The sequence below is a fragment of the Peromyscus eremicus genome, chromosome 10, assembly GCF_949786415.1.
Source record: "Peromyscus eremicus chromosome 10, PerEre_H2_v1, whole genome shotgun sequence".
In the NCBI taxonomy this organism is placed as follows: Eukaryota; Metazoa; Chordata; class Mammalia; order Rodentia; family Cricetidae; genus Peromyscus; species Peromyscus eremicus.
The window spans coordinates 82882373-82905748 of record NC_081426.1 but is presented as its reverse complement, the minus strand read 5'-3'; the positions used below and the strand labels follow the sequence as shown (position 1 = coordinate 82905748).

Sequence of the window (23376 nt, the reverse complement as noted above, 5' to 3'; positions counted from 1 at the left end):
CATACATCTTTATATGTATGCACATGTGGAGGCCAGAGGACAATCTTGAGTGTTACTACTTAGTGGCTGGCCACCCAGGAACTTGCCAAGTAGAATAGACTGACCGGCCGGTGAGGCCCAGTGTTCATGTCTTCACCTTCCCACAAGATACCACACACACCTGGCTTTTTATGTAGGTTTGGGGATCAAACTCAGGCCCTTGTGCTTTGCTGACTAGCTGTCTCCCTAGCTCTGTGTGTTTGTTTATATTTGTCTTGTTTATAACAAAATTCCAACTTGGGGTGCATGCCTGTAGTCCCATTCACTGGGGAAGTAGAAGCAGGCAGGTCTCTGCAAGCTGGAAGTCAGCCTGGTCTACATCCAGAACAGCCAGGGCTATATAGAGAAACCCTCTCTCAAAAGAGGCAACAACAACTGTAGGTGGGGTTTTTCTTTGGGACCTCTGGCTCCCTAATAAATGACATGGAGACTTATAAATACTTGGCCGATGACTTAGCTTTGTTACTAACTAGCTCTTAAAACTTAAATTAACCCATATTTCTTATCTGTACTCTATCATGTGGCAGTACCTTATCTCAATACAGCATGCTTATCTTCTTCTCTTTTCTCTTGAGACCCTCATCCTCGGCTGTCTTTTTGTCCACAAGTCCCATCTAGCCTCTAACTACCTAGCTGTTGGCCATTTAGCCCTTTATTAAACCAATGAGAGCAACACATATTCACAGTGTACAAAAAGATTGTTCCACAACATTTCCCCTTTTTTGTCTAATTAAAAAGGAAGGTTTTAACTTTAACATAGTAAAAGTATATACAACAAAGACAGTTATCAAATAAGAATTACATACAGTTACAATATCCAGTCCATTTGTGTTTGGCAAATTTAGAGAAAATACTCTATTATCCAGCCTGATGTACATAACAAGTTCCAGGTCAGCCAAGGCTACATAGAGAAACCCTTGTCTCAAGCAACAACAACTCCTAAAATTCAAAGGATAATTATCCACTTATATAGTAGGTGTAAAGAATCCTTAAAGTATTTCTTTTCTCTGCATGTGTCTGCCAGTCATCTAGTTATTCCCTGTGCTGGTGGCCCCACAGACCATCAAGAGCAGGACTCATTCCTTAGCATAGAGTTGTCCTAACGCTGTTAGAATGAGTATAGTACAAGCCAGCACTAGGAAAGGCAACAAGGGCTGAGATTCAGAGGAAACAGAGGACGACAAGCTTCCAAGAGTCCTCTCTCTGAGGAGTCACAAAGGATATGCTAATGAACACATGAAATAATGCCTACATAGAAAACTCATTAGAAACTCAGTGCCCAGGGGTTTTATTAGGGATTTGGCCATCTTGCCAGTCCAATGTCTGCGTGTTTTTTCTCTCAATTTTTGTTGAAATATAATCATTAAAAGCACTTGCATATATGATAATATATAAGAATACATCAAAATGAAATTTCAAAACCTGAATAAGGGCCAGGTATGGTATCTCATGCCTCTAATACCAGCACTCAGGAGGCAGAATCAGGTGGATCTCTGAGTTAGAGGCCAGCCTGGTCTACAGCCAGAACTGTATACTGAGACCCTGTCTCATCAAAACCAAAACCATCTAGAATGGGTGAGATGGCTTAGCTGGTAAAGGTGCTTGCTGCCAAGCCTGAGGACCTGAGTTCAACCCCTGCCCCACATGGTGGAAGGAGAAAACTGAATCCTGTACACACACACTCACACATATGTACATATGCACATGTCACACAAATAACAAATAATTTCATGAGAATATCACCCCAGCAAACTCCCTGACCCTTCTCTGGTCGCTGCTGCCTCCCTCCCCTGCTGAAAAAACAAAGCAGTTCAGGTTTATTCCGAACCTGCTCAGGATCAAGTGATGTTTTCCTTCTTTGGTTTAGCTACTTGTGTTTTTTTCTGTTTGAGGGCGTTTTTTGTTTTTTGTTTTTTGTTTTTTTTTTTTTCTTTTTGAGACAGGGTTTCTCTGTGTAGCCTTGGCCGTCCTGGAACTCGCTGTGTAGCCCAGGCTGGCCTCAACTCACAGAGATCCACCTGCTTCTGCCTCCTGAGTGCCGGGACTAAAGGTGTGTGCTACCATGCCCAGTGTGGGCTTTTTTGTTTGTTTGTTTGTTTGTTTTGAAGATTTATTTTTATTGTATATGTATGGGTGTTTTGCCTTCATGTATGTTTGCACCGTGTGTGTGTGTGTGTGTGTGTGTGTGTGTGTGTGTGTGTGTGTTGCCAGCAGAAGCCAGAAGAAAGATTGGATCCCCTGGAACTAGAGTTACAGGTGGTTGTGAGCCGCCATGTGGATGCTGGGAATTGAACCCAGAGCCTCTGTAAGAGCAGTCAGTGCTCTTACCTGAGCTATCTCAAGCCCCACCTCCCCTTTTGGGTAGTTTTACTATGATGTTTCTTTTCTTTCTTTCTTTCTTTTTTTTTTTTTTTTTAAAGATTTATTTATTTAGTTTATGTGTAAGTGTTCTCTATCTGCATGTACACCCTTATGCCAGAAGAGGGCATCTGATCCCACTGTAGATGGTTGTGAACCACCATGTGGTTGCTGGGAATTGAACGCAGGACCTCTGAAGAGCAGCCAGTGCTCTTAACTGCTGAGCCATATATCTAGCCCTACTATGATGTTTCTAGTGTGGATACCTTTTAATTTAACCTGCTCAGAAAATTGTTAGTATTTATTTATCATTCCAGTCCATTCCTTTTCTAGTGTTTTTGGCTCCAATTAGCACATTTAACTTTTCCTTCCTGACTTGCACACTCCACATCATGCCTTTGCCTACCTATGCACTCTTTGGAAATGATTATTCCTATTTCTCATTTAATTCACAGATTCTCTCCTCAAAAGGTCATTAATCTCAGTTACTGAGTTACCACTTTATAGTATTTTTAAAACGCTTTTTAAACAATGAAATATAACCCACATATAGATACAAACAATGTTCTCAGTTGGGAACTCCGCTGGCTGCCCTAGTTGGGTTCCCCAGTTTCTGCTGATGTTGTAAGCGCCTGATTTGAAGATGTTTTGCTATCTGTTGTTTGTGTCTATCTGCTGTCTGATGATTTGTTCTTTTATTTTTGCTTGCTATATATACCTGATAGGCTCACTCATTCCAAACCAAATGCATGGCTGTCACAAATCATTCACCACAGAACACACACCTAGTACTGTTACTCATATATTTAGATTTCTCTTTGTTAGCTTCCTGTTGCCTTTTATACTGTTTCTTCAGTTCTTTTATTCTTCTTTTGCCAGTCTTTTAGCAATTATATGAAATGCTGTACAACCTTAACTCACTAATTCCCAAAATGGCTGCTTTTGCAATGAAGATTCTTAGATTAGATTCTTGTGGGGTGGCCACCAGAGAAGATCATTTGGACATGGCTTGAAGCCTATAGAAAGACTTTATTAGCCAGCTGGCAACTCTATTTAGTGTTCAGGATTCTACTGTAACCCCAAGCCTTTCTCAGGGTGAGCTTTTAAGCACAAAAACCATGTCCTGGGTTGACATACTTCAACTAACGAGAAGCCAGCAAACACGGTTAGTACATTCAGAGACTTTCCCAGAACTGTGGACTTGGATAGATGAGGACTTTTAGTTTTTGGCAGGTAGTGCTGTCTACATGCTGAGTTTTACAGCCCGAATGGTACTTCCATCATGGAGTCAGTTGTGCTAAGGTGTTGGAGCTGCTAAGGTCTGGGGCCTGTTACAATACTTACTTCCTCCTTTTCATCCCTTTTCCCTTACAAGAGATATGTGTATAATACTTGTATGTATTTTAATTCTCTGTATTGTTAGATATTCATAGTTGGCGTTTATTGGGATATATTTAAGATTTATCTTTTGCATTGCTCTCCCATGTTCCCTCTGTTTCTCAGCCTCTTACCTGGATTGTTTTCCTTGCTCTAAAATAAATTCTTTAGCCAATCATGGTGGCTCACATTTATAATCCCAGTACGTGGGAGGCTGATTCAAGAGGATAAAGGCTCTGCCTAAAAAAAAAGAAAGAAAGCAAAGAACTAAATCCTTTATTTTCCTTAATGCAGATATGCTAGCAAGAAATACTGTTCATTTTCTATATCCACAGAGAACAGAATTCTTTGAGTTAATTACATCATGTTCAAAATTTAATTCCACTGTTCGGCTGTCTCAATGTTCCCGTGAAGAGTTAGCTGTCTGTCTTACTGCACTTTTAAAAATAAAGATTTATAACCAGGTGTGGTGGTGCACGCCTTTAATCCCACCACTCTGGAGGCAGAGGCAGATGGATCTCTCCGAGTTTGAAGCCAGCCTAGTCTGTGTATTGAGTCCCAAGATAGCCACACCTATGTAATAGAGACACTGTTTCAAAAAATAAAAATAAAATAAAATGTATACTTTCTGTTTCATAGCCATGATGCCCATATTTGTATAAGGTTTGTTCCTATGTGAAATTGATAAGTTGCTCATTTTTTTTTTTTTTTTTTTTTTTTTTTTGGTTTTTCGAGACAGGGTTTCTCTGTGTAGTTTTGCGCCTCTCCTGGAACTCACTTGGTAGCCCAGGCTGGCCTCGAACTCACAGAGATCCGCCTGGCTCTGCCTCCCAAGTGCTGGGATTAAAGGCGTGCGCCACCACCGCCCGGCAAGTTGCTCATTTTTAAATGTCCTTTTTTTTTAACTTAAATACAATTTGAATGGCTGTCATATTACTGGATCACATATTCTAGTGATTTATATTTGATGAGTGTCAGTCTGCCATTTATCTTACTCTTTTCATATAGCATTGTTGAACAGATCTTGGAATAGTTCCTGCCCCTTCCTTCTTCCTTCATGTTAGAGATGAACTCAGGACCTCCTTATATGAGGCGAGTTACCAGTTACTGAGCTGTGCCCTCAGCCCTTTGAATGGTTTTAATTTTTGACAATATGGTACTTTTGGAGCATCTAATAATAAGAGGTTCATTTAGGTGAGAGGATGGGATTTTGTGAGGGTAACAGAAATCCACCATGGTTCATAATCATTTCTTTGTATCATAGGGCTGAGTATAGAATTGAATTCTGTTAACCTTAATTTCTTTAAATTTGTAATTTCTGACTTTTTTCCTAATGACATGTTTTATTTTGTTTGATAGAATCTTTCCAGCAAGTATTTCTGTGTGATGTCTCCCTTCCATTGCTAGTCTTTGGTGCATTCAGTTCTAGGGATGCTTTTTAATGTTTCTTTTCCTCGTTGGCTTTATTGTGTTTTCTGAGAGAAGGAACACTATGCTCTTTGTTATTTTAGAACTTGAACAACTTTTACAATATGCAATGTTTATGCATTTTATTTATATATTTTTCTTACACTGGGCATCTTTTAAATAGTAGCTAATTGCTCATAACTTCACCTTCTAAAATTATTTTGCATTTTTTATAACAGCAACTGAGGCATGAAAATTTGGTGAATCTGTTGGAAGTATGTAAGAAAAAAAAACGTTGGTACCTCGTCTTTGAATTTGTTGACCACACGGTTCTTGATGACTTGAAACTATTTCCAAATGGACTAGACTATCAATTAGTTCAAAAGTATTTGTTTCAGATTATTAATGGAATTGGATTTTGCCATAGTCACAATGTAAGTATTAGGTATGATGCCTATTTTGCCAATCTTCACTATCTAGATACTAGTGACTTAGTTTAATGAGATACTTGTTTTGAGTTTGAACAAGTAACATAATTGAAATGAACTGTATTACTCTGATATTGAAATTTTTCTAAAAAAATTGTATTTCCAAAAAAAATCATAGGCCCTACTGAAAAGTTGAAAGGGTACACAATAAACACCCTATTCTTCCTAGCTATATTATGCATTTAATAGTTTGCTATAGTTACTTAATAGTTATTTATAGTCTGTGCACTAATTTTATAATCTTTGTTCATCTGTTAATTTATTAATCTCTAACACATATTTTAAAGTAAGCTACAGACATCAGTATACTTTTGTACACCAGTTAATTGTGTGTGCACATATCTGTATCCATGCAAATTTTTTTTTCTCATTAAACTTTTTTCATGGGTCTCAAAACTCTGTGACAGGTTTCTGGTCAAGTTGTTTCCCTTAAAAAGTACTGATTTTGAAAACTAATAAATTAAAACTGTCATATGTGTGCACACTCAACACACACACAAACACAAAATGGTCCATAAAACATGCTCCTCTTCTTAGGCATCTCTAGAATTTGGGGCCATCTTCCAGCTTCCTACCAGAACGGTGATCACTCTTTTTTTGAAGCCGTGCAAGCTCACAAGCTTTTGAGCTGTGTGACAGTGCAGGACAGGGGCACAGCACTGACCTGGCCCGGTGGTCCGGGATAAGCGCCTGCGCAGTGAAGCCAGCTGTTCCCACTGGGGGGTCGTGTTTGCTGTCACCAGCACGTTGCCGAGTCTGACTGTTGACAAACACACTCTTAACATTGAAGCCCACACTGTTCCTAGAAGAGCTGCACTCAGAGCTCCGTGGTGCATTTCGGCAGACAGTGCTTCTGCTGTGACATTGACTGAAGCAAAGGGAGCCGCCCTGCCAGGTTTGAGGACACCAGTCTTCACTTGGCCCACAGAGGTAGTAACAACACCACCAAGTTGATAGGCATCCTGGAGGGGCAAAGAATAGTCAGTTGGACGAGTTGGTGGCGGGATTCAACCAAAGCTTCCGTCAGTGTCCAGTAATGACGATGTTGCTATGAGTCTTTTCCTTTTCCATTTTGTCTTGGAATTAGTGGTATTCTGATGACAAACCAGTTGTGAAAGAGAAATGTTCATTTTTGATGAGAGAACTGACCTCACTCTAATTTGTGATGAGTTACATCAAAGTATTAGCATTTCCTGACAGTCACACTGTTTTTTCCTAGTCCACACTCAAATTCTCCTAGGTTATGTTTCCAGACCCCACCTTCTCCTCAAACGTCCATACCTCGACTGCCCATTCCCAGCCCCTTGTAAGCAGAAACCATCCTAGCACCTGTCTCAGGGCTATTGTGTGGTAAAATTATGTAAAGCTTCATGTAGTGCCTGACACATGCCTGGTCAAGTGTTTGCTAACATAGTACTGTATTAAGAAGCTATCATAAAGCTTATCTCTTCCATAACAAACTTCTTTGACTATCCCTAGTCTTCAACAACAGGTTTATTTCTTGGTCTTGACAGTAGTAATTGACTGAAAGTTGTTGGTTAACGATCTATATTTTACTTAATGTCTTTGCTAGTTTAACTAACACTTGAAACATAGATGTTCTCTTTTGTCCCACTAGGTCCCAGGGCTTTAAGCCCTGGAATAACTTTCTATGTGTTGCAGGCATCCCCTAAAATTAATTTGTTTAACATACTTTATGTTCTGTGGGTTTTTTTGTCATAGATCATACACAGAGATATAAAGCCCGAGAATATATTGGTGTCTCAGTCTGGTGTTGTAAAATTATGTGACTTTGGATTTGCACGGACATTGGCAGCTCCTGGGGAGGTTTACACTGACTACGTGGCCACCCGATGGTACCGAGCTCCAGAACTGTTGGTTGGTGACGTCAAGTATGGCAAGTAAGAGTCAGGAAGGAGGGTGCAGAGCCTGCCTTTTGGAAAGTGGGATGTGTTTGTAATAAATGATCTACTAAGCACTGAAAGGGAGGCCTGGGTTCAGCGTTTAGTGAGTGGTTTGTAACAATCCCTAGTGCTTTCTCTTTGGAAATTCTTTTTTAAAAATTCCTTTGAGGGCTGGGTGGCTCAGTGATGGAGTCCTTGCCTGCTGCAGTGAGATCCTGGTTTTATTCTGCAGGATGTCAGAACAAAAAGCTTGTGATACAACTTGGGGTAGATATACTTATTTTAAAGGGAAAACTGAGTAATTTTAATGGTCAGAAAGAAGTATATTTTTAGTGTCTGCAGAGATGGCCCAAAGGTTAAGAGAGTACAGAGGGCACCTGAGTTCCCAGCACCCACACCGGGCAGCTCATAACTGCCTGCAACTCCAACTCCAAAGGCTCTGATGCCTCTAGCCTCCTTGGGCACCTGCACTTATGTTTACACACCCCCACACACATACACATAATTTAATTAAAAGTTAAAAATAGTTATCATTTGTAAAGAAGTTAATATTGATTAGAGAAGTTCTTATTTATTTTTTAGTGTACTAAAGACTACACTGATAACCTTGTTAGAGTGAGTGATGTAGAAATGGAGGGTGAATAGGTTCTCAGTGGTGGCCAGAGAGTCTTATTTTCTCCTTTAATGTCAGATGGTTGAAGTTTCTGGATATCTCACTTATTAAAATAGAGGGTTAGAATTCTTACAGAGAAGTAACTCTAAGTGACAAGATTTACTGCTGTGCCTCTCAGTGCCAAGAATACGAACCTGTGAAGTGTCAAGAAGATGCAGGCACAGGAAGGCATCAGAATACCACGTCTTACATCACCTCACCTTTTTTCCAGGGCTGTTGATGTCTGGGCCATTGGTTGTCTGGTCATTGAAATGCTCATGGGGCAACCCCTGTTTCCAGGAGAGTCTGATATTGATCAGCTACATCATATTATGACATGTTTAGGTAAGAGTATACATCTGTGACTTAAATTTTACATTTTTTCCCTGTGTGTGTTTTTATTGTTATTTAACGTGTTCAGATATTAAAGATGATACTTAGACGTTAGGTGAAACAAATAGGAAACACACACATGCACACACACACACACACACACACACACGCACACATACATACACACACATGCACACACACACACACGTGCACACATACATACACACACACACACTGAACACACACACGTGCACACATGGACATACATGCACACAGATAAACACACAAATGCATGTATGCGCGTGCATATGTGCATGTGAGTGCACAGACACTCTGAGTCTCTAGCAAGGCTGATCAGTGTAAGAGAAAAGGAAGTGGCTGCTGAAGATAAGTAGACTCATAAATCTAATAGGCAGGAAAATTTAAAAATGATCTTAACAAAGAATATATTAGTATACAACCAACTACCTTGATGTTGCTCACAGTCACTGCTGATTTTAAAATACTGCAAAAATCACAAAAAGGCAGTGTAGTGAGAATTCAGAATAACTCAGAAATGTTACTATACGGAGCCTGGTTCTGAATCACACTCACCTCCAGCCTCCCTCGACAGAGAAGAAGTAACCATCACTTTTTATCCATTGAGTCAGTGAGCATTTGGTGAAATCCAGCTATCCTTGTCTTCATCTCTAGGATAAGATGAGAGACACAAAGACTTACGAGATAGCTTAATGTTGCCTTGCATTTGAATTTTATTTTTGTCTTTTATTTTCTGAGACAAGGGTCTCACTGTGTAGCCCAGGGTAGCCCCAAACTCTCCATCCTTCTGCCTAAGCCTCTCAGTCTTTATGGCCTCAGTCTCCCAAGGCTATGACTACAGATGTGCATCACCATGCCTGTGACTACAGATGTGTATCACCATGCCTGTGACTACAGATGTGCATCACCATGTCTAGCTTCCCCAGATTTTGTCTTTCATTCTTAGTGTTTTGGATGAAATTCCAAAGCTAGACTCTGAACCTTACATTTGTTGGAATATAAAATTTATATTCAAATTCTAGATTTTAAAATGGAAATAATCGGAAGATACTTGGGGTAATTTAATTATTTGGTTTTAAGTTCTGAGATTAGGAGTTTATTAAATATTGCATTATTTCTTACAGTAGAACTTCCATATTACTGCTGTATCCCTGAAGGAGCGAGGGAGAATAGAGGGGTTGCCTCTGTACTGAATATGTACATTATTCTTTTCACTATTTCCTCAATATTGTATTTACATAGTATTTACAGTATATTAGTATAATAAGAAGTTTATAAAATTTAACTTTTTCAATTATAGAGCTCATGATCTAGTAAGTATCAAAGTTGAGAAAAAGGTTGAAATGCTGAAACTTGAATTTCGATAGAGGTACATAGTCTGTTGAATAAACATTGACTTCTCTTAGGGAGGAACTGATAGCTAAGTTGGACAGTGTGACTCTGTCTTCCCTGTTTGGGGCACAGGACACATTATACTGCTAGACAGAAGCAGCAGTGCCTCATCCAGAGCTGCACAAAATGACCTCTGCCTGTCCTTCCCGTGTATTCACAGTGTTCCGCTTCTAGATGAGGGGCTGGAGAGGTGGCCCAGCTTAAGAGCACTGGCAGCTCCTCAGAGGACTCGGGTTCAATTCCCAGCACCCACATGGCAGCTCACAACTGTCTGTAACTCCAGTTCCAGGGGATCTGACATCCTCACACAGAGTATATACAGGCACAACACCAGTACACATTAAATAAAAATAAATAAATTTTCTAGATGAGTCTGTTACAAAAGCAGTGTTCATTTTCTTGAGCTGTCCCATGTCCAGACCACTGTAAGACTGCCAAGTGCCTTTGCAGGAACAGGCCTGTCTTAAGGTGATCTCACGTGCTGAGAGAGCCCCACTGTCCACGAGCTGTTTTCACTGTTTCCCCACACCACCCTCCCTTCACCATTTCTGTCGACTGTACTGACGAAGATGGATGCTGGGTTTTTCCCCAGGGAATTTAATTCCAAGACACCAGGAGCTGTTTTATAAAAACCCTGTGTTTGCTGGAGTAAGATTGCCTGAGATCAAAGACACAGAAACAGAACCCCTGGAGAGCCGCTATCCCAAGCTCCCTGAAGTTGTGATAAATTTAGCAAAGGTAATTGTACTTTTCCTCCTTTGTGATAGGAAATTCGTATAGTATGGAGACTTGGTTCATGTATGTGCCTCTCTCTCTGTCTCTCTCTCTTTCCCTTCCTCCCTCTCTGCCTCCTAACCCCCATCCCTACTCGATCTTTTAGGTCAACAGTTTCCTCAGATGACTTTAAATCTGTTCCTTGGAAAGACTGCTCTTAGGAATTTGTGCATTTATTTACAGCTACAGACACTAAATGCTGGGTCTCTTTGAGACATAAGAACCACCGATGGTCACTACTGTGATTTGTGCTTTATTCTGTTCATTGGCTAGAAAGAAGAAATCTAAATGTAGACAAGTGTTCTTGAAGACGACTTGTACATGTTCTTGATTTTTCAGAAATGCTTGCATATTGACCCAGACAAAAGGCCCTTCTGTGCTGACCTTCTCCATCATGATTTCTTTCAAATGGATGGATTTGCTGAGAGGTATAGTACCGTAGTGCCGGCCTGTGCTCTGTGGGCTGTAGTGACCAGGGTCGAAGGAAAGTCACAGGGTCTTATTTGTTACCCTCACCTTTGCAGGATGTCAGCTACCTGTGTCCTGCTCCACTCCCCCTTAGCAGTAACATAATTCCTAGGGGTGGCTTCCTGTGTTTATTAAACTGGAGCTGCTGGTTTTCATGAAATAGTCTCTTTTGGTGTTTCTTTTTCTGTCTTCTGTGATGACATCAACCATTCAGGTCTCTAATTCCCATGTTGCTGCATCTGTACAGTTACCATCTCCTGTTGCTACCAGACTCATGCCACAGCAGGTCCGGTGATGCTGGCAATCCTGCCAATGTGCTGATGTGCTGAGTCCTTAAGGTGCCAGGCTTGTAGATGTCAATGCTGCTGGCATGGCTCCCAGTGCTGCTCCAGATGTTAGCATTAGCTTTGCTGACTGAACAGGAAACAGGAGAGGGGTGGCTGTGACAGTGCTGTATATCTGTATGCAGCACAAATATAGATAGCATAAATATATATTTTAATTGTGTGTTTGCATGTGCATCTGAATTTGTGTATGTGCACATGAATGAAGGGACTCTTGGGGGCCAGAAGAGGGCAGCAGATCCCTGGAACTGGAGTTACAGGTATGGTTTCTGACATGGGTTCTGGGAACCAAACTCAGGTCCTCTGCAAGAACAGTATGAATTCTTTTTGTTGTTGTTGTTTCGAGACAGGGTTTCTCTGTGTAACAGCTCTAGCTGTCCTGGAACTAGCTCTGTAGATCAGGCTGGCCTCAAACTCACAGACATCCACCTGTCTCTGCCTCCTGAGTGCTGGGATTAGAGGACCACCACCGCCCGGTTTGGTATGCATTCTTAACTGCTGAGTTTAAGCTTTATCATTTTGCAAATCTCTTTAAAAATCCAGGTTAGTACAAGATATCTGGATTCTTACATTTGCTTCTATATTCATTTGTGAACACTGTGATATGTTATTTTAGTTGAAAGAGACAAATGTATATCTAGAAAAGTGGAAGAGTATTTTAATAGTCTTTTGAGGTAATTTAGTGTTCTTTGATTCTATGTCAAACTTTAATATTATATCAAAAACTGACATTGGTAGGTTCTTCTTTCTTTTCTTCCCCCTTTCCTCCTTAGCTTCCTTGTTTCCTTTCCTTTTCTCCTCCTCCTCCTCCTCCTCCTCCTCCTCCTCCTCCTCCTCCTCTTCTTCTCTTTTTAATTATTCGAGGCAGGGTCTTACACTTTACTTCTGGCTGATCTGAAACTCACTTTGTAGCCCAGGCTAGCCCTAAAGTCAGTATTCTCCTGCCTTGGCCTCCTAAGTAAATTGCTCCTGGAATTAACAGGTGTCTGACTCCATGCCCAGTTCAGCTGTAGTGGTTCCTTTATTTGAAATTTACTTTGTTTATTTGTGTGTGTGTGTGTGTGTCTGTCTGTCTGTCTTTGTCACATGTGTGTGCCCACAGAGGCTGGAAGATTGTGTTGGATGCCGTGGAGCTGAAGTTATAGGCAGTTAGTTGTTAGCTACCTGACGTGGGTGCTGGGAATGCGTGTGGGTTCCGGAAAAGCAGCGAGCACTCTCAACTGTGTTAGCTGTCCAGCCATCTCCCCAGTCCTCTGAGGTGGTTTCTAAAAGACTGGTTGCATTGTGAAGTTTAAACCATGTCAGTGAACTTTGCTTTCTCTGTTGCATTAAAATTCATTTTTGTCTGATCTTCTGAATTGATATTTTATCTGTGATTGCTTTTATGACATACTTTAATCATTTGAAGCAATTGGTAATGTTGAATTATGTGAACCTTAAAAATGTTGGTATGTCATTATATAATATCAAAAATTATACTCCATTTTATCAGAAAACTTTTGAACTATGGGAAGATCTCTAAGATCCCAAGTTAATAGAATTGTAATTTTTGCATGAAAGTTTGAATTTCATTGTTTACAGAAGTATTATCAGTTGCTTTCCTTGCAATGATTAGCTCACCTTGTTCATTTTCAAAGCGGAATGTCTGCTACACACCCATCTGAATAAGCATGGCTTTTCAGTTAGTCTTTCAAGTGCCAATATTTCATGAAAAACTTGCGTGGCTTGACTTGCACTTGACTTACAGCCGTTCATCCAAGTGTTTCTCCTAAGACGGCCACTACAGACCACGGAGCTTCTCTTCTTACCACCCAGAGTCTGAAGAGAGATGGGGCTCCCCCCCCCACACACACACACTCTGACTCTGGCTGGTAGGAGCACAATGGCTGCTGGCATGGCTTGGTGAGGGTGTCTCAGTTCTTGGTGGGTGCCACCAGCCCCATCCACTCCTGTTTTACCCCACCAGGACCAGTGTTTACAGGGCAGCTCAGACATTCTCACGCTAAGTCTCTCCCACACTCCAGGCTTTTAGGAACTGTTCATATGGAATGTGATTTTTCTCATTATAAATAAAGTAAAATGAATTAGTTTAATACTGAGTCTTAAATGATTATCTTGATTATTTTTTCTAGGTTTATCTTTTTTGTATAATTTTATTTTAATCGAGACATGTACTTTTATATAGGTTTTCTCAAGAATTGCAGTTAAAAATAGAGAAAGATGCCAGGAATAATTCTTTACCAAAAAAATCTCAAAACAGAAAGAAAGAAAAAGATGATGCCTTAGGTGAAGAAAGAAAAACACTTGTGGTACAGGTAAATGTTCTGCTTTAAGGTTTCAATGTATGGAGGAAAATAATGAAGATTTAATTTTATAAAAAATTAGATTTATTCATTTTATTTTATGTGTGAGTATTTAGCCTATGTATGTGTGAACCACATTCAGGCTTGGTACCTGTTAAGGTTAGAAGAGGGCATTGGATCCTCTGGACCTGGAATTTCAAATGGTTTCAGCCACCACGGGGGTCCTGAGAATCAAACCCTTGTCTTCTGTAGAGCAACAAGTGCTCTTAACTGTTAAGCCAGTACTCCAGTCTAGTAATGAAGATTTTCAAGCGTTAAAATACTGGAAAAATTGTTAACTTTCAACCTGGGTACAAGAAGCCAAACAAACAAGAAGATAATTTCTTTCCTATAGACACCACCTTAAAAAAAAAAAAAAACACCAGCCGGGCGGTGGTGGCACATGCCTTTAATCCCAGCACTCGGGAAGCAGAGCCAGGAGGATCTCTGTGAGTTTGAGGCCAGCCTGGGCTACCAAGTGAGTTCCAGGAAAGGCGCAAAGCTACACAGAGAAACCCTGTCTCGAAAAACCAAAAAAAAAAAAACACCTTAATAGATTATATTTTAAATGCTCAACGGGTACTAGAAAGTGCAATAATGCTGCTTAGAAAGCCAACTTACAAAAAATAATGACTTGTAGGACATAAGAAAATGGCATGTTCTGGGCCATGGATGAGTAACTGTAACTAGAGCTTTCCTGCCTGGCCCACAGTCAGGACAAATCTCTCTCACCTGCCAGTCCCACAGCCGCTCAAACCCGACCAAGTAAACACAGAGACTTATATTGGTTGCAAACTGTATGGCAGTGGCAGGCTTCTTGCTAACTGTTCTTACAGCTTAAATTAATCCATTTCTATAAATTTATACCTTGCCACACGGCTCGTGGCTTACAGGTATCTTCACATGCTGTTTCTCATCATGGCGGCTGGCAGTGTCTCTCTGACTCAGCCTTCCACTTCCCAGCTTTATTCTCCTCCTTGTCCCGCCTACACTTCCTGCCTAGCCAATGGCCAATCAGTGTTTTATTTATTGACTAATTAGCAACACATTTGCCATACAGAACATCCCACAGCAAGTAACCATGCCCTAGGAACATGGATTTTAATTACCCTGAATGACATGTTTTGCTATGAGAACTTCACAGCCACAGAACAGCGGTTACCAAACACGCTGGTAGATGTTAGGTAGGTGGGCTACAGCAGAGCACGAGGTCTTTCTGTGCTTTTCAGGTGTTATTTTACAACCTTTAGCTTTTGGATTGGTAGAGGCTAGAGATCCTTTATGCTTAGAATACAATCCAAGAGTTCACCTGGTAGTCTGGAGGAAGCTGGGTCAGATACAGAGTGGCTATTAAAGGGACTAAGATAATCCAAGGTAATTTTGTCTTTAGACCTACGTCTGTCTCTCCACAGTCACAGTTTCTCATCCAAAGTCAGTCTGCAAAATCTCTAGTGTGGGTGCAGCTTCTTCAGAGAATTTCAGTTCTACCCATGTGTCCGAGAACACTGAGCACCTCTGTCTGTGTGCGTACAGCATTGGGGAGCACAGCTGTGCACACCCAGGGACAGACACCACCAACTCAGTCTGCTGTCCTTCCTTAATAATAGAAAGTGAAAATATTACTTTCAGAATTTTTATAACATTTTAAATTTGTGATTATGACATTTAGTTAAAAGTTTACTTTTCAGACTGGGCGGTGGTGGCTCACGCTTTTAATCCCAGCACTTGAGAGGCAGAGGCAGGTGGATTTTTGTGAGTTTGGGGCCAGCCTGGTTTACAAAGCCAGGTCCAGGACAGAGAAACCTTGTCTTGAAAAACAAAAAAATAGAAGTTTAGTTTTCCTGCTAAGTCACTCAGGGTCTGTTCTTGAGCATTTCTATTGCTATCAAGTGAAACAAAAGAAGAGTTTTTAATTTTATGTTTGCTGACTCCGAATATGTAAGAGCAAGAGCAGAAATCTCTGTTCCTCTTCCATGTTTTCCTCCCTACTGAAGTGTATACCCACAGACCTATCTGTCTGTCTGTCTGTCTACCATCGATCTATCTAGCCATGCTCTATCAACCATCTATCCATCATCTCTCTCTCTCTCTACCTACCCATTTATCATCTATCAAGTTGGTATGCATCACATACATTCTTCTTGTGTTTTCACAATAACTATTTGAATAAGAACCTTGATTTAATTTTAATTCCATAGGTAGAATAAGGATGTGAAGTTTCTTGTCAGATCATTAACTTTTTAACGTCTTTATTAATGGTCAGGATACAAATGCTGATCCCAAAATTAAGGATTCTAAAGTGCTTAAAATAAAAGGGTCCAAAATTGATGGTGAGAAAGCTGAAAAAGGAAGCAGAGCTTCAAATGCCAGCTGTGTCCATGACAACGGGACAAGCCACATCAAAGGCTTGCCTTCCACAAGCCTCAGAGACTGCAGCAATGTCAACATTGATCACCCAAGAAATCCAGGCATGGCGATTCCTCCGCTCACGCACAATCTTTCTGCAGTGGCTCCTGGTATTAGTGCTGGAATGGGGACGATTCCTGGAGTTCAGAGTTACAGGTATGAATAGGAAATGAGACCAAAAAAAAAATGCTTGTTAATTTGTTCACCTTGTTTTACTGTCAGAATTCTTGATGCAATTTCGACTTCTAAAACAGCTGCTTAAATACGATGACCTTGTGACAAAAATTGTTAGAATCTACTAAAAAAGGAAAGAGTTCACCTGAGCCCTAAGACAGTCAGATTTTACTGTTGTTTGTGATAAAGAGAATCTATAGCTGTTTAATAATGTGAGAGACTTCATTAATGAGAGGACTAATTAGTTTTGAGTGCCTGCTGCTGCGTGGACTGGTGGTGAGCATTTAGTGGCACACAGACACTCCTTTGGGCATTTTCCTGAAAGGGGCAGCTGTGGGAAGCCTGAGTGATGTCATAAGAGGTCAGGTGGCTCATCAGATTTCTGTGTGTTGTGTGCTTGCGGATAGACACTAAGTTCTGTGTGTCTTTTAGCATGATGTCATTGATTTTGTGTTCGAAAAAATAATTATTGATGATTCTAACTTAAAGCATTTGTTACAGAGTGGATGAGAAAACTAAGAAATACTGTAATCCATTTGTTAAACCAAATCAACCTTCTCCGTCGGGAATTTATAATATGAATGTGACCACATCCGTAAGTAACAGTTCTCAGCAGCAAAAGATCAACCACTCATCACTTCTAGACCTGCATTGGTCTTAAGCATGAGAGTGAAGAATTAAGAGTTTTATTTGGAGACATAGAGTAAAATCTGAACATACAATACCATCCTAACTTGTCATAGCCATAATTTGAAATTCTGAATGTTTAAATAAATTTTCCAAGTCTGAATGAAAGATTCTCTTAAGATGCCATCTCATTTCTTTTCGGCAACATAAATAAATTTTTTTAACCTAATGCTTGCAGTTGAGTTCTTTTTAAAGAGCAAAAAGAAGATACTTTGTCTTATTATTTTACTAGATTTTTAGTGAAAGTATTTTGTGTCATCACTTCAGAAACATTTTTGATCGTTCTATTGTATATAAGACACTAGCACTGAATTGATTCAATCTTTGTGGAGTTTAGGGTCTAGTAGATCATCAAGGTAAAAACATGATGGCAGGTCGGGTGGTGGTGAAGCACACCTTTAATCCCTGCACTCACAGAGGCAGGCGTATCTCTGTGAGTTCGAGGCTACCCTGGTCTACAGAGCTAGTTCCAGGACGGCCAGGGCTACACAAAAAAAGCCTGTTTTGAAAAACCAAACCAACCAACCAACCAATCAACCAACCAACCATGATGGCAGATTTTAATGTGAGAATCATGTATGTGGTTCCGAGGTAGCATGGGAAGGAGCATCATGCTCTCAGCAAAGCCTCCAGAATGCTGGTCCAAGACCATGCCAAGTAGTTCAGCTTTTGTTCTGATTAAAACTCTCAGTTGGCTTCTGTCCTCTGTGTAAAGGTCAGAGTCCTTCTAGGTATAATAAGTCCTTGCGTGAGTCAGTTCCCTAATCCTGTGTCCCGTCTCTGTCTGTTATGTTCCTCGATCTGTTCCACTGTAGATTTCCTTTCTACTTTGATGTGATGGCCAGATACACCCCTGCCTTTGGGCTTTTACACTTACTATTTCTCCTTCTTTAGAATGTTCTTCTCCTAGATAATCCAACAGATGCTTTTTGTCCTCTAGTCCATAAGAAACCGTATTCTGAGGCCTTGTTTACTATTGAAGTCATTTTAATATGGCATTTAGTCCTCCATCACTGTCTGAACCCTCTCCTTACCTAATTTCCTTCCACTGTATGTACCTGGTGCCCTCTGTGTTATAGAAATATATTGTCTTTGCAGTGGAAAGTAAACTTCCAGCTCAGTGATGTGTGCTTTCGTTCTCCTCACTGATCCATTCCATCAATTAAAGAATGGTTAGCCTGTTAGAGCCGCTGGAGAGTTACTCAAAAGCTGAGTAACAAGATTATATTGAGCCGGTAAACGTGAGGGCTGGATAATATATATGAAGACCAGCTAGTCACAATTAAGGTAAAGAACAGCATTTGTTTGCTGAAAAGCCCAGGCAGTGGTATAAGACTGACCCTGCTGGTGTAAAGAACCAGGATGTCATGCCCATCTTCAGCTGCCTGTTGCTTGCTGGGACTTCCACTGAAGATTGGCAAAGGGAGAGAAGAAACTAGAGAATAATCTATTTGGTAGTTGTTAGCGAGTTTGATAGATGAGCTGGTGAAACTGTTTCCTATGTCGGTAATGCCCTTAAAGTTTTATTATCCCAGCCCTTGAAATCACACATTTGAGTATATGAATATAGTAGTTGAAAGAGAATGAAAGCCTAGCTCACCTTAAACTAATTTGTGTGTGTTAATCATCCTGATAATTAGGTCTCTAGTGAAAAGTACCTCCTTCAGGCTAATAAGAAAAGGAAGGAATACTCCAAAGCAGATGTGCGATTGCCTGAACTAAACTATAATCATCTTCCGGAACTGAGAGCTTTAGAAGGCATAGGTATGTTTGTGTGCTTCTACTCCCAGCCTTGGTTTATCTTGCTAAATTGTAAGTTAAAGAAACTAACAAGGTTAAAAATGTATTAATTTACATACTTAAGTAGGCTAGTGTGTTCACTCGTAGATAATAAGTACTTATCATGTGGAAAACTAATAGTTCCTAATTCTTTATGTTTTTGATTACTTTTTATCTAGCTCGAAATTCCAGGCTAATAAAGAAAGAGAACAAATCTCTCTCCGAATCTCGGATTCCCTCTCTGGCCGCCATTGACCTGCACGCTTCCAGCATTGCGCTCCACCAGGTACAGAACTGCGCCCGCTGTAGACGCGGCCGGGGCTCTCTCAGACTTAGTGTGCTGTGGGGGGATTTGCCCTTAGGAATTTGGCAGGTTTCATATGGGATCTCTTTGGTTTATAAGTTCATTACACATGGAACTTTGTTACACATGCATTTATTGTAACACTTCTGAATCCATTCTTCAGTTTTTGAGAGGGGCCTCTATCTTTAAAAATTGTTTTTAATAAACTTTATTATAAACAACTGGCAAACAAAAACATCGTATCCCAAAGTTAACCAGATCAAAAAACTATACAACTCAATGAACTTCTGTACAGTTAGAATAAGCATTCAGAATGGAAGCTGTGGCACTTCACGTGTTGAATGTATTTTATGCACTTATCTACCACCCAACCCAAAAGATCCATGCTAGAATTAGAAGTAGGAAAATAATTAGCCTTTTATCATCTTTCATAACTCATGTTCATCACCTGCATTCAGTCCTTCCTCGTCCCCTTATACTCAGCCTTCTGCCTTTCTTGTTCTCTTCTCTTCTCTCTCTCTTTTCTTTGGACAGGGTTTCTCTGTGTAGTTTTGTTGCCTGTCCTGGATCTCGCTCTGTAGCCCAGGCTGGCCTTGAACTCACAGAGATCCGCCTGGCTCTGCCTCCCGAGTGCTGGGATTAAAGGCGTGCGCCACCATGGCTGGCTCTTGCTCTCTTTGTGTTATGTTATACTCACAAGAATGTGTGTTTACATGTGCACATATATTGCTGGCTAGATTCTGCATATGAGAGAGAATGTGGTGGGTTTTTTTCTGAGATTTCATGGTTTTGTTTAATATTACACATTCTAAGTCCATTCATTTTCTCGCAAATTTTACAACTTCATTTTTCTTTAAAGCTAGATAGTATTCTGTTTTCTATGTATATCAAATGTTGATTATCCATTCATCTAGTGTTGCTGTAAGAGTATCTCTTTACCTTGTGTTTTGACACCCTCGCTGTACTGTGTCATGGAGCGATTCCTTTCTGGTTGTGTCTGTTTGGAGTTGTGTATACCTCTTGTGTCTAGAAGCCTACTTCTTTCTGTAAATTTGGGAAGTTTTTCGTGATAATTTCTTTCTCTCCCTTCCTCCCTCCCTCCCTCCCTCCCCCCCTCCCTCCCTCCCTCCCTCCCTCCTTCCCTTCCTTTCTCTCTTTCTTTCTTTCTCTCTTTCTTGTGCAGTAGCCACTCCTCCCAGCAGTTCCACGATAATGTGACTAAATAGTCTTGTCTATTGTATTCAGTTTTACCTCTGCTCCTTCTATCCCGTAAGTTCTCAGGTTTAGCCTCTTGAATGTGTCCCAGACTTCTTGACTGTATTGATTATTCTCCTTGACCCACCCTCTTTATATTTATGTGTTTGTATTATCATCTCAGGGTCTGTGCGTTTTGTCTTCTGAGATATGATCTCTCACTCACCTGCAGCTCACTGATTAGGCTACTGTGGCTGGCCAGCAAGTCTCAGGTAGCCACGTGTCTCACCTCTCCAGTGCTGAGATCTTAAGCGCGTGCTACAAAGCCCAGCGTTTTTACATGGATTCTGGGACCGAACTCAGTTTTTCATGCTTGCTAGAGCTTCATCACCTGCTGTGTGACCTTAACCAGCCCAGTTCGCACACACAATTAGCTCTCAACACTTCAGATACGGTCTCACTCAGTCCTAACATGTTCACTAGTTATTTGCTTACAGCCTCTGTGCCTGGGTTGAGAATTTCTGCCATTTGTTTTAAGTATATTTTCTTTTACTTCATGTAACAGTTGTAATGGCTGCTTTGGTTCCAACAGATTTTTGCTTTTGTTTTGGGATGAGTGGGAGAGATTGGTTGTACTGGGGCATGGTAGATCAGAAGTATCTCCTCTTTGTTCGTGAGTCTTTTGGGGACTGAGTGGCCCAGTCTGGCCTTGAACTCAAAATCCTCTCTGGTGCTCAGCTGACAGCTCCAAAGTATCTTTTAAAGATCTATTTATTTCATTTTATGTATATGAATGGTCTGTCTGCATATATATATGTGTACCATGTGTGTGCCAAGTCAGAAGAGGGGACAGAGACCCTGAAACTAGACTGGAGTTACAGATGTTGTGAGCTACTATGTGAGTGCTGAGCATTGAATCCAACAAGTACTCTAAACAGCTAAGCTATCTCTCCAAGCTCTAACATTTCACATACATAACCCAGGTGTGCAGTGCATACCTATCATCCCAGCACTTGGGAATTGGAAGCAGGGGGATCAAGAGGTCAAGGTCATTCTTGGCTAGATAGCAAGCTGGAGGCCAGCCCTGGCTACAAGAAACTCTGTCTCAAACAAAGAAATAAAATGTGTATAAATATAGGAATTGGGTCCTCTTACTTCATCCTTTTCCACAAGAGCATCTTCAGTCCTGAGCCCCGAGTCTGAAAAGATGCAATCAGAATTCTTGGGTAGAGGGAGTTTTGCAATCACTGGACACCTGTAACACTTACTTATTAATTTGTAGGGATCAGGATCTCCCCTGTCGGAGGATTCTGAGGGTGATTTGCCTCGGATGGAGCATCAGCACTGAGACTCACTTAACCTGAACAGGGTACGTCTGATTCCTCCTCCTTAAAAATGGGGGGCGGGCTGGGGGGAAGGTGAGGGGGGCCGGAGGGGGGAGAACAAGGGAATCTGTGGCTGATATGTAGAACTAAATTGTATTGCAAAATAAAAATTAAAAAAAAAAAAAAAAACTTGAGTGAAAAGTTCTCTGGTGATTCCGTGAGAACTGCTGGCAAAGAAGGGGTGTGCCGCTTAGAAAAGCAGGGGTAGCCTCGTCTGTGGGATGAGATCACTTTCCATGGAGCTTCCATTTGCTCTTAAGCTAACCTGCATTTTATTGGATGAGGCAATATGACAAGTCCTCCAGGAGAATGCATGTCTGTCTCCAGAGTCCTGTGGGCTTGTAAAGCAAGATCCATTCAGTGATTACCTGGCAATTTTGGTCCCAGTAAAGCAGAATATACAGTATAGTAAACAGTAGCCTTGTTTGTGAGAACTGACGCTTTAGTGGCCCAGTCCCACTCAGACATCTGTTATGTGACCTTAAGCACAACATTTCTTATTGATCTCTCATTAACTCTGTAAAATGTGATGGCGATAAAATGTCATGTTAATTAATTAACCTGAACGAAGTATTTTGAACACCTATGACGTCAAAGCTAAATTTACTTTCAAGTGAACAAAGCTTAAATTGCAAGCTTTCCTTTGCACAAGCCCTTCCAAGGCCGAACAAAAGACCTGGATGATGCAGTACATTGAGTCAGTTCATATGAACTGTGGACAATCATTTCACATGAACTCTACAAGTTGCAGGCCCTATAAAACTTAGGTCTGTTACATCAAAATCAGCCAGTGTTTGTGTAAAATAAGACAGTGTGCTACACATGATTGTTTAGATTTTTAAGTATCTTAAAGATTGTCTTTAAAATCTTTAAGTTTCGCCGGGCGGTGGTGGCGCACGCCTTTAATCCCAGCACTCGGGAGGCAGAGCCAGGCGGATCTCTGTGAGTTCGAGGCCAGCCTGGGCTACCAAGTGAGTCCCAGGAAAGGTGCAAAGCTACACAGAGAAACCCTGTCTCGAAAAATCGGAAAAAAAAAAATCTTTAAGTTTCTTAGGCTACACAATAACCACAAGTATTACCAACATATTCGACATGAGAAAGTAAGCAACACGAAAGTTAGTTTCCAGGAAGATTCTGTGTAAAGTGTTTGGTGGTGTACCCTGCTTCTAGATGCTACCAGCACTGAGATGATGTCTCCTTGCAACCAGAGCGCTGATGCCTGAGAAGAGATCTGCGGCTTGACTGTTTCCTTCTCAACTACCTACGTTTTCTAAGAAAGGCTTTGTAGAAGAAGGCAAGACAGACTTCCAAATACTTCAAAGGAAGATTGAACAAGTGCCCCCCCTGCTGTTACCCCTTCACCTTTCCAACCTATTTCAAGATATATCCATGGAAGAATAGTGATATGGTTCTTGTTACATGAATGTGTATTTGATATTAGCTAGATTGTGTATTTAAAGTTATCTGAGATTAAAAGTGAGTAAAAAAAAGGGAAAGAATCATTATAAAAGTCATGTTTTGTGCATTGAA

The 23376-nt window shown here is 40.7% G+C and overlaps 1 protein-coding gene across 3 annotated transcripts in view; it reads left to right on the top strand.

Annotated features, from left to right (window-relative positions):
* Cdkl2 (cyclin dependent kinase like 2) overlaps positions 1-23376 on the top strand; it is a 28390-nt gene extending 5014 nt beyond the window's left edge. For 2 of the 3 annotated variants that reach the window (XM_059274663.1, XM_059274662.1), the window contains exons 5-16: positions 5421-5615; positions 7392-7570; positions 8458-8570; positions 10582-10727; positions 11103-11191; positions 13761-13890; positions 16181-16479; positions 16999-17092; positions 18825-18948; positions 19143-19249; positions 21744-21830; positions 22893-23376. In XM_059274663.1, coding sequence (XP_059130646.1) covers positions 5421-5615; positions 7392-7570; positions 8458-8570; positions 10582-10727; positions 11103-11191; positions 13761-13890; positions 16181-16479; positions 16999-17092; positions 18825-18948; positions 19143-19249; positions 21744-21809 — 1542 coding nt within the window. In that variant the 3' untranslated portion in view covers positions 21810-21830; positions 22893-23376. The remainder of the gene's footprint in view (positions 1-5420; positions 5616-7391; positions 7571-8457; positions 8571-10581; positions 10728-11102; positions 11192-13760; positions 13891-16180; positions 16480-16998; positions 17093-18824; positions 18949-19142; positions 19250-21743; positions 21831-22892) is intronic. The other variant, XM_059274664.1, reaches the window with a different exon arrangement.